At 46.8% G+C, this 10810-nt stretch overlaps 1 protein-coding gene across 1 annotated transcript; it reads right to left on the reverse strand.

Moving 5' to 3' along the window:
* Positions 1–3331: 3331 nt before the first annotated feature.
* On the reverse strand, positions 3332–9534 carry LOC311138586 (inositol hexakisphosphate kinase 2-like). Its single transcript, XM_084173337.1, has 3 exons — positions 8944–9534; positions 5677–5908; positions 3332–5530 (listed from the first exon to the last, which is right to left on the reverse strand). Exons 1-3 carry the CDS (start codon positions 9158–9160, stop codon positions 4585–4587), a joined length of 1395 nt encoding a protein of 464 aa, XP_084029463.1. The 5' UTR covers positions 9161–9534; the 3' UTR covers positions 3332–4584.
* Positions 9535–10810: the final 1276 nt, after the last annotated feature.

The raw sequence follows: 10810 nt of genomic DNA on the forward strand, positions 1-10810 counted from the left end.
TGTCCTCCAAATACGACGAGTTGAGTTTTTACCAAAAAGTTATATTTTGGTTTCATCTGACCATATGACATTCTCCCAATCCTCTTCTGGATCATCCAAATGCACTCTAGCAAACTTCAGACGGGCCTGGACTTGTACTGGCTTAAGCAGGGGGACACGTCTGGCACTGCAGGATTTGAGTCCCTGGCGGCGTAGTGTGTTACTGATGGTAGGCTTTGTTACTTTGGTCCCAGCTCTCTGCAGGTCATTCACTACGTCCCCCCGTGTGGTTCTGGGATTTTTGCTCACCGTTCTTGTGATCATTTTGACCCCACGGGGTGAGATCTTGCGTGGAGCCCCAGATCGAGGGAGATTATCAGTGGTCTTGTATGTCTTCCATTTCCTAATAATTGCTCCCACAGTTGATTTCTTCAAACCAAGCTGCTTACCTATTGCAGATTCAGTCTTCCCAGCCTGGTGCAGGTCTACAATTTTGTTTCTGGTGTCCTTTGACAGCTCTTTGGTCTTGGCCATAGTGGAATCTGGAGTTTGACTGTTTGAGGTTGTGGACAGGTGTCTTTTATACTGATAACAAGTTCAAACAGGTGCCATTAATACAGGTAATGAGTGGAGGACAGAGGAGCCTCTTAAAGAATAAGTTACAGGTCTGTGAGAGCCAGAAATCTTGCTTGTTTGTAGGTGACCAAATACTTATTTTCCACCATAATTTGCAAATAAATTCATAAAAAATCCTACAATGTGATTTTCTGGAGAAAAAAATTCTCAATTTGTCTGTCATAGTTGACGTGTACCTATGATGAAAATGACAGGCCTCTCTCATCTTTTTAAGTGGGAGAACTTGCACAATTGGTGGCTGACTAAATACTTTTTCCCCCCACTGTATACACACATGCCCCTCCACCCCCAAACATAGTACAAAAGCACACACCAAATCCCAGTAAGTAAGAGAGAGAAAGCCACAGAGAGTTTCTGGAGAGGCTTATGAAAGGCCTTTAATTACAGAGCACCATAACGAGTAGCTGGGAACAAGGATTTACAAAAGGACTGCTTGAGGAACAAAGAGGCAGAGCATTGAAGGGCTTTGAACTGCAAGCCTGGATGACTGAGAAGAGATTAACTATGATCAAGTTCCGTTTTATGTCGACCTTGTTCACGATAATGAATTGCACAATTTTCCTAGAAAAGACTAGAGAGGCAGGGTATTGCACAAGAGTGTGGAATTAACCACAGATGAAATAACTGATCCCTGCCTTTCTTATGATGATATATCAGTTTATAGCTGATGTTGGTGTTGGTCTGGTAGGGGGATGAGTTGTCAGTTTTATGCTTGGTAATGAAGATGAATGAAAGGCATTTACAGTAAGTAGATGATTTCCTTGTTGAGGCATTGACTCGTCAGTTCTAGCTGACATCAGTTATTGGGCCTACAGCAAGTTGGATTGTTATTGAAACTGTCCTTGAATGCAATGCGGCTTTATTACTCTAAGTTGAGACGTAAGAGGCAGGGCTAACAATTTGTCCTGCTGGAAATCTGCCTTACAATTATGGATGTGTTATGACTCATTTTGTAGCTTCCCCCTTCCAATCCTTGACTTTGAGTCTTACTGTAAGCAGATATGAGTGCACGGCTTGGTACAGTACACAGTAGAGGCCCTAGCATCAGTGTATCATGGGTGAAGGAATGGATAGCCCACACACAGTGTCTGTGTATGTGGGTCTTCTGACTGCAGGCCCTGATTCAGTGAGCTCATACCGGTTGGGACCGGATCGTGGTGGAAGTAAGGGTGGGCAGGAGTCTGCGTGACTCTCCCCCAGGCGCCGTGTGCCCTTCATGGGGCATCATCGAGCCGCCCTCCACAGCCTAGCACTCCATCAGCCCAGTAAACATCAAGCCCACCAGTCAGATTCCACAGACGTCATCGGCCCATCTAGACCTCAACATTCTCTCTCTCAACCTCCATGTGTCACATTAATTAGATCTTCAACATGGACCTCGATCTGCTCCTTGATGATGGATAAAATCTACTGTCTCTCTCTCTCAGCCTCCATCATTCAACTTTACTACATCCACTATCTCTCTCTCTAAAGACCTCATCTGGATAAGAGCGTCTGCTAAATGACAAAAATGTAATGTAAAATGAGCCCATCAGTCTATAATAATCCAAGTACAAAGCATATCCGGTGTCTCTAAACCCACACTCCACTTTTACAAGCCGTCACTGCTCCGTTTACAGCTCCACTACTGATAAAGGCCTCTAAGCCTCTTAATATATCCTGTTACTTCGCCGCTTCAACTATCTCACACATTCAACTAACCTTCTATTTATACAATGCTAATAATAGGCATCTGTTGTCACCCACCTAGTTTTTGTAAAAAGTATCTCATTTCAAAGGCCTTTCAGTTGTGACCCCAGGCATCCCTCTTGCTTCTATAAGTAGCAGGTGAGCCATGCCTGTGGTGTGAAGCAGCATTCCTCACATACTTTCCACATTATCAAGCCGTGGTTTTACCCTACCCAGCTCAGCATTTTCCGATCCTGGAAAGCCGATTTGGACGTGGAACAAAGGCTCTGCTGCCACTCGGAAACAACGGCTCCCAATACGAGGGTCAGAGGGCACAGGTAAGCCCAAAATGTTACTTAGGGAGATTGCCATGGCAACAACTTGCATCAGCCAACATCACACCACTCCCTGGTTCTACCAGCCTACTGCTTATTGCGGAGAATAATCTGAGGGAGCGAGAGGGGGCCCTAATGCGAGGATAATAAACGTGCTACAACAGGCGTGGCAGTCATAGACGTCTCAGCCGGGCAGAAAACAGACAAAGCAAAACACCTAAACTGCATAATATGATAAACTCTCAAATAGTGTGACGCGTGTAACGAAAAGTGTCCTTATTTTTCCTGTGAGCACTCATAGACCCCAAAACTTGTCCATTGACAGGCGAAGGGACATTCTCTAAATTAGATCATGGAAATTCCGTTTAGTTTTAATTGAGTTGTGAACTGCCATTGCCCTTGGCTGTGAAAGAGGTGCAACTGGGTGGAAAGGGTGAAGGAGTGACGTCAGATTCAGTCCTCTTCATTCTCTCCGTGAACCACACCTGTGTAGAAGTGACTCATTTTCCCACAGGATGGCTTATTTAAACTGACTTCCTGCAAGTGTGGTGTGCCATGGTGACACAACAGTATTTCAGTGGTCAATTTAACAGCCATTTCATTTTTATTTCCTGTCTTTCCTCCCACAACCCCCCCTTATTTTCCAACACCCCGTGCCCCCTCCCATCCCTTTCCTACAAGTATTGTGCGCTCAATGACAGAAAAGTGCTTTTACCACAAAGAAATGTCTTTATTTTACTTCCAACATAAAACATACTGTTGACACACAGGTATACAAGAGAGGTATCTTGCAAAGAAACTATATTCACTAACGTCATTATCAGAACAGAACATTTAGAACAGTAATATGGAATGTAGTAATTATTTTCTCCATTTAGTTTCTCATTTTTTATTTTTTTATTTTTAAGAAATATGTCAAATAAATAAAGTTTCTATATAGTCTTTCTCTATATAGTTTCCATATAGTATTTATTGTCCTTATCAATATATTCTCTTCTTCAGTCACCATTTCAGGAATGAAAAACAAAGAAAGTTACAAAGTAATTACATTATCCCCTTATAACCCCCTACATTAAATGTCTATGATTTCGGGACTAAACAGTACAGGGGGGGAGTATGGTGGACAAATGGTAGAAATTCCTTCTTCTTCACCTAAATCTTCTTCTCCTTCCAAGACAAAAAAAAGTGTCTTCTCCATGCGTAGTTGTTGTAGTAAACCCAGACGCCCAAAAGTAAAACAAGTCTGTTTGTTTGTTTGTTGCTGGGACCAGCAGAGACACCAGGAGAAATACGAAATGTCAGCCATAGGAGAGCGAGGAGATCACTCGCTACAGAGCTGCCAGCCGACTGAGCAAACCTGCCCAGACCCGTTCAGTCTGTACAGAAGCAACTCCCACTCGTGTGTGCTGTGCGGTTGGGGGAACGGCAGTCCAAACTCAATCCACAAACACCTCATGTAACCTTACAGTTTAATAAGCACCAAGTCTGACTCACAGAACTACACTTAAGCTTTACGTCTCTCTCTCAGAGAGACCATACAGTAAAGAAAACTGTCTGTAACAGAGGAGCAGAGGTGGAAAGGAGAGGAAAGGAGGACGCTACTGGAGTCCCTGAGCCTGTTAATAGACTAGAGTCTCAGCCACAATCTCTCCCACCACATAGAAAAGAAAGAAAGGGAGAAAGAGAGAAAGAACAGTCACAGAGACAAGGTGCAAACGAGTGCACAAGCGGTCCTGTCCCGTGTTGGTTCAGGGGAAGGGTGGGGAGTGCAGAACCGACCCCAGCGTGGCCCCTCCCCCGGGCCAGAATCTCCCTGGTTCTCCCCTACAGTAGGTGGGGGGTCAGACCCCCGGCCGTGTCGTGGCCATTAGGACCGGGCCAGTGGCGGAGGAGGATAGAGCAGGGCTACAGCTACAGCTCAGTGCTGTTATTCCCAGGTTAGCTTCCCAGAGTGGAGGCTCAGCCTTTAGTCGGCGCTATGCTCCTCCAGCTGGGAGATGATGGTGATGAGGTTCTGCAGGCCGAAGATGTAGCCACTGTCCTGACCCTCATGCACCACACTGTCCTCCCCGTAATGGCGACACGTCGTGTGGGCAAAGTCTATCATCCTCACATCCACTGCCGGGCTGCTGGCCTCCCCTGCTCCACCACGGGACGAGCGACCGGCACTACCGTTACTGCTCCCGTTACTGCTCCCATTACTGCTCCCGTTACTGCTCCCGCCAGCACTGCTGCCAGCTGCCGAGCCACGGGTGAACCCAAACGCCCCTTCTTCCTCTTCCTCATCTGAGGGCTCGTCTTCATCACCCTCCTCTCCTCCACGGTGGCGGGGTCGGGTGGGGGCGCGGGGGGGCTCCCCATCATAGATGATGAGGAGGGAGGAGGAGTAGAAGCGGTAGGACTCGCAGGACTCCAGGGTTTCCTGCATCTCCCTGAGCTTCCGCAGCACCGGGGAGAGCAGCTCGTGCCGCAGACGCTGCCCGTCGTGGAAGAACTGGAACAGAGCCTCCTTGAAGCCCGGCAGGCTCAGCTTCCTCCCGTGGTACTTGTTCATGAACATCAGCTGGCCTGAGTCTGACTGGTACACCTGCATGCCACAAAGCCGGACACCGATGGAGGCGGAGGTGCTCTGTTGACATTTGCGGATCTGGTTGGCCTTCTTCTCCTCTGACGCGTCGTCACCGTGCTGCCGCGTGCCCATCTTCAGGTCCAGCACGCACGGCACTGCGTGACGCCATGTCAGGTTCTCCAACAGGATGAATTTGTATTGGTTGCGGTGTTTGGAGTTCTCCTTCATCCTCTGGAGGTGCTGCTGGTGGCATTTCAGACTCCAGGGGTTGTGTTTGATCTGCTTCCGATCTAGGCTGTAGCGGAGTACCTCAGCCTGCTGCTGCACCTCCGCACCGTTATAACTACACACACATAGAGAGGAAAGAGAAGTTAGATATCTGCCAATCACCATACAGTACATCTTTGCTGTATTGAATCTATGAAACTGTTGGTGTTTGGATATATTTGTACATTCAGTATGTGTATGGATGCAACAGTATGTGTTCACCTTTTGCTCTTGTTCTCTTTAGTGCTCTGTCTGGCCCGGTCTTTGCTGTAGTTGTCATTATCCAGCAATAGGGACGATGATTTCTTGTTGCCCCACTTGATCATCTTGCTTTTAGGCTCGCAGTCAGCTGAGGGGTCCTTGTTTTCCATGTTCTCTGGTTCATTGTGGATGGGGTAAGCAATGAGGCACAGGTTGCCCTCTTCGTCTTCCTCAAAGCTGACTGACACCACACCTGAGAGAGGGAGAGATGGAGGGAAGGGGAAAAGAGAAGGATAGGAAGGTGGTTAGTACCCGGCATTGGATTTTTTATTTTATAATGCTATGATGAAGCCAAAACCTCCCAGTAACTGGGTAGTCATAGGCAGCTCTTACCAACTGGGTCCTGCTTCCAGCCAAATACACTCTGTAAAGAGAGACGCAAACACAAACAAACACATGCTTTGCTATGGAGGGAGCAGAGAGAGAGAGTGGGTGGGGGTCAAGGAGGCAGCAGAGAGAGAGCAATAAGTGGCAACAACAATGTATGTGTTTCCAAGTACTTCAAATGTGAATGTGAGAATGAACCCAAGAAGCAAAGAGATACACAAACACCACAGGAGGCTCAAATGTATGACACTCAGTCCGACCTTTATTGAGAAACTACCAAACCCACCCAGAACCACAAATTAACTGATACACAGTGTTACAATGTTTCAAGGCAACCCAAAAGAAATGACAGCAAAAATACACTGTATAAACTCAAAAACCACCACAACAACAACACACCTGAATTATACTTCATAGAGATACAACAGTTCCATCAAGACAGGCATTTTGTGTGCACCGTCTCTCTGACCAGTCCATGTTTTAAGAGTCCATTCAGTCTGACTTGCCTTTTTATACAGTCCATTTGAAGTCAATAATCCAAACACACTAACAAATGAAAAAGGGAAGGGATGGACAGAGTGGTGGGGAGGAGGGTGGTGGGATGGACACAGTGGTGGGGAGGAGGGTGGTGGGATGGACACAGTGGTGGGGAGGAGGGTGGTGGGATGGACACAGTGGTGGGGAGGAGGGTGGTGGGATGGACAGAGTGGTGGGGAGGAGGGTGGTGGGATGGACAGAGTGGTGGGGAGGAGGGTGGTGGGATGGACACAGTGGTGGGGAGGAGGGTGGTGGGATGGACAGAGTGGTGGGGAGGAGGGTGGTGGGATGGACAGAGTGGTGGGGAGGAGGGTGGTGGGATGGACAGAGTGGTGGGGAGGAGGGTGGTGGGATGGAAAGAGTGGTGGGGAGGAGGGTGGTGGGATGGACAGAGTGGTGGGATGGACGGAGTGGTGGAGAGGAGGGTGGTGGGTCTCCGGAACACTTTCATAGAAAACTGTACACACTGTTACTTAGTCCTGGGATCATTTATGATGCGTTCCCCAAACATGCACACACCCCCTATCCCCCTCTACCTAATAAACCCCTGCAGAAGGGCCTGTGTACTGCAACCCTCTCTGCAGACTGGGGGAAGGGGGTGGTGGGTGTCAAGACAGGAAGAGTAAACATCACAGCTGCAGGAGCTGACACAGACAAACTAGAGAGAGGGAGGGAGGAACAGCGGGATTGGGAGATGGAGAGAGATAGGCAGGGGGATGGATATTCAGCATCCCATTGAATTTAAACATGACAATAAGACTGACAGCAAAAGCAAATCCCAGCCTTTCTGAAATACAAACAAAAACATCCCTGGTTTACACTGGAGGAAAGGTTCTCTGAAGCATAAAGACAGATCCTTCATTAGGGCCTATGTGTATGAGCTGATAATGGGTGGGTTGGCCAGTGACTTGGAGGACAATGGGACCCAGCGCTTATCTCTCCTCTGCAGCGCCTGTCTTGAGTGATGTCATGCACAGTGATGTCACTACCCTGAAGCAGTTAACCCTCTACTGGCCAGGGCTGTTCCAACTGACAGAGCTGCACTGTTAGCGGGGCATGTAAGGATGAGTGTTTAAGTGCCTGCGACTCATGTGCTTTGTGAGTATGCAAGTGTGTGAACGTGACTGTATATGGGCCTACATTAGTTTGTAAGAGTGTGAGAGTGTGTGTAAAAGTGTTTTGAGCAGAAGTAAGTGTGTTTGTTAGGTGTGGAATATTCTCAGTGTCACCAGACGTCTGTGCTCTTCTTTCTACAGCTTCATCTACCATCCAAATCACACTGGTCTTTTTATAGTTCTACGATGCATTGCTGCAGAGTCAGATACATGCTAGCGCCTCAACTCCATCACATAACCGGGGTAGGAGTGACTTGATAGAAAGTGTATGTGTGTGTGATGTGTGTGTAGGCCTATCTGTGAGTGCAAGTGTCAGGAGGCACCGAATGTAGCATCATGGTCAATGAAAAACAATACAGAGTGAGATATTCCACCCAAGGTGTGTGAGAGTGTTTGTGTGTGTATTCGTTATCCATGACAGGCTGATGTCCAGTCAGACACAGCTATCTCTCCCACTCAGCATTCTGTCTCTGATGATCAGCCCCATTAATTATTGAGTATGTTGGGAACTGGATCCTTCCTCCAGTAACTTTAGCCCTCTTCGGAGATGCGGACATGCCGGGCAGGCGCTCAGGGCTACTGGGCTTTTATCCCTACTGTCAGGAGAGGGCCTGGGGCCGACCATGGTCTGAGCAGACGAGATAGTGATGCTGTTGGTCCTCTGTGATATTTCAATGGCGATATAATCCAATGGAACAGAATAGAATCTAATAAAAGACACATTACATCCTGCCTGTGTGACTGACTTACCCAACCAAGGACACCTTTGCGTGTGTATGAGGGTTGTCTCCGTCTAATGCAGAATGCCTTGGTCACACCTATCCATCAGGGGATGAAGATCCTGTCATACCCCTCTCCACCATTACATTACCCGACACTGCAGAGCCCTGATGCATCATGCAGTCACATACTGTCTGTCCCCAACCCCCCTCTCACTTGAGCCCCACAATGAAACTAATCCCTTTGTGCTGCTGTGGTACTGCCATCTCCAGTGACCTGCTGTAATCCTAAATGCAGCTAATATTACAAAACACTCCAGCTGACCATATCAGTAGAGATAACCAGGGAGATAAAAAGAGAGCAATGGAGAGGTGGAGGTAGAGAAAGATAGAGAGAGAAGAAAGGAGATGAGGAGAGAAATAAAGGGCAATAGCAGTAGGGCACAACACACACACACAGCATAATGGATGTTATTCACATGACAGTAGCATTATATTGTAGGTTTAGGTTGGGTAGGGAAAAAGCTTACCTCTGTACTGGGGGGTGAACTTCCTCATTTCGGGGGGCAGGCTCTTGTAGAACTGGTGTTCTCGGGGGATGAGGGGCTTGCAGATGGTCTGGTCGCCGAAACGCAGCACGCAAGAGTGGCCCCCCACCTGGTGCACAAAGGGCTCAAGCATCACTCCTTTCCCGGGATAGGAGGGCGTCCCGTCTGCCTGCATAAGGGCTTCTAGAGCAGGACTCATCCTCACTCCGCATCGGACAGCTAAACTGGAGGGGCCCACGATGAGGCTGCTCGGGCTGCCTATCTTCTGGCTGTACCGCTCTTTTTCGCTGTGGGGCGCTAATGAACGCCTGCTAGGACAGCAGAGACCACGGAAGGAAAAACAAAGGGTGCAGCAGGAAGCAGAAGAGAAGAGTAAAAACGTTTAGTTCCCTGTGCTTTCCTGGTCCGAAAGCAGAGTTGTATAGTCCAAGTTTGGGTTAAGGTAATCTCCCTGTGTACGTAGTGCTAGTAAATCGTTATTTTCGACAGGTCTGGGGCTGTAGGTTGTGTGTGAGCGCGAGTGTGGGTTGTTCCTGACTCTCTCTGTCTGTCGCCGATAATGAACTGAGGTCTGTACTGAGCTCAGAGCAAGAAAAGGATAAAAACAGGTCGGCCCCGCCTCCTACCCGCGTCAGCCTATCAGAGCTCAGCAGCTGTTGTTGGGTGGGAACTAAGCACTGAGAACAGGAACAAGCAAACAAAGGAAGGAGAGCACTGCAAGGAGAGAGAGAGAGAGAGAGAGAGAGAGAGAGAGAGAGAGAGAGAGAGAGAGAGAGAGAGAGAGAGAGAGAGAGAGAGAGAGAGAGAGAGAGGGGGAGGGGAGAGAAATGAATGACCATAGAAAACAGACAGGCAGAGACAAAAACACATCTACAGTATCTAAAGAGGGGGTTAAATACATAGACCTATACGTTAATATCTGTTGAATTGGTTACTGCTTCTGAAAAAAATTATACTTAGCATTCCAATGCCAAGGCAGAAGAGAATTTGAATCTGGGAGAGAGAGACCCACGTTAAAAAATACTATAGTCTATACTATGGTAGGAATACTATAGTATTCACTGTATTGTTTTTGCAGACTTTACCGTAGTATTTACTGTAGTGTTTTTGTGGACTGTAGTATTTACTGTAGGGGGAGTTTCTCCTTGAGGAAACCTACTGGAGAAATACCAAAAGAGCACATTTTCCATAACCTGTAGGTAGCAAGGACTTGGTTCTGAACGGTGGTGTAAAGTACTTAAGTAAAAATACTTTGAAGTACTACTTAAGTAGTTTTTTTTAGGTATCTGTACTATACTTTACTAATTATATTTTGAACAAGTTTTATGTTTACATTCCTAAGAAAATAAAGTACTAGTTACATTTTGAATGCTTAGCAGGACAGGAAGATGGTCCAATTCACACACTTATCAAGAGAACATCCCTGGCATCTCTACTGCCTCTGATCTGAAGGACTCACTAAACACAAATGCTTTGTTTGTAAATGATGTCTGAGTGTTGGAGTATGCCCCTGGATATCCGTAAATAAAAAAAGCAAGAAAATGGTGCAGTTTGGTTTGCTTAATATAAGGAATTTTAAATTATTTATACTTCGACTTTTGATACTTAAGCATATTTAAAATCAAATACTTTTAGACCTTTACTCAAGTAGTATTTTACTGGATGACTTTCACTTGAGTCATTTTCTATTAAGGTATCTTTACTTTTACTCAAGTATGAAAATTGGGTACTTTTTCCACCACTGGTTCTGAACAGCATTCAGCATTTCTCTATGACCTGTAAAGAACACAATATATGGTCTGTGTCTCTATAGCCTGTGGAGAACACAATATATTGTCTATACTTGGCA

This window comes from Coregonus lavaretus (genome assembly GCF_964263955.1).
Source record: "Coregonus lavaretus genome assembly, chromosome: 12".
NCBI lineage: Eukaryota > Metazoa > Chordata > Actinopteri > Salmoniformes > Salmonidae > Coregonus > Coregonus lavaretus.

Coding starts and splice junctions, on each gene's coding strand:
- LOC311138586 (XM_084173337.1), bottom strand. CDS start 9,160: ATGAGTCCTGCTCTAGAAGCCCTTATGCAGGCAGACGGGACGCCCTCC. Junction 5,909..8,943: donor GTTCACCCCCCAGTACAGAG/GTAAGCTTTTTC, acceptor TCCCTCTCTCAG/GTGTGGTGTCAGTCAGCTTT. Junction 5,531..5,676: donor AAAGAGAACAAGAGCAAAAG/GTGAACACATAC, acceptor ATGTGTGTGTAG/TTATAACGGTGCGGAGGTGC.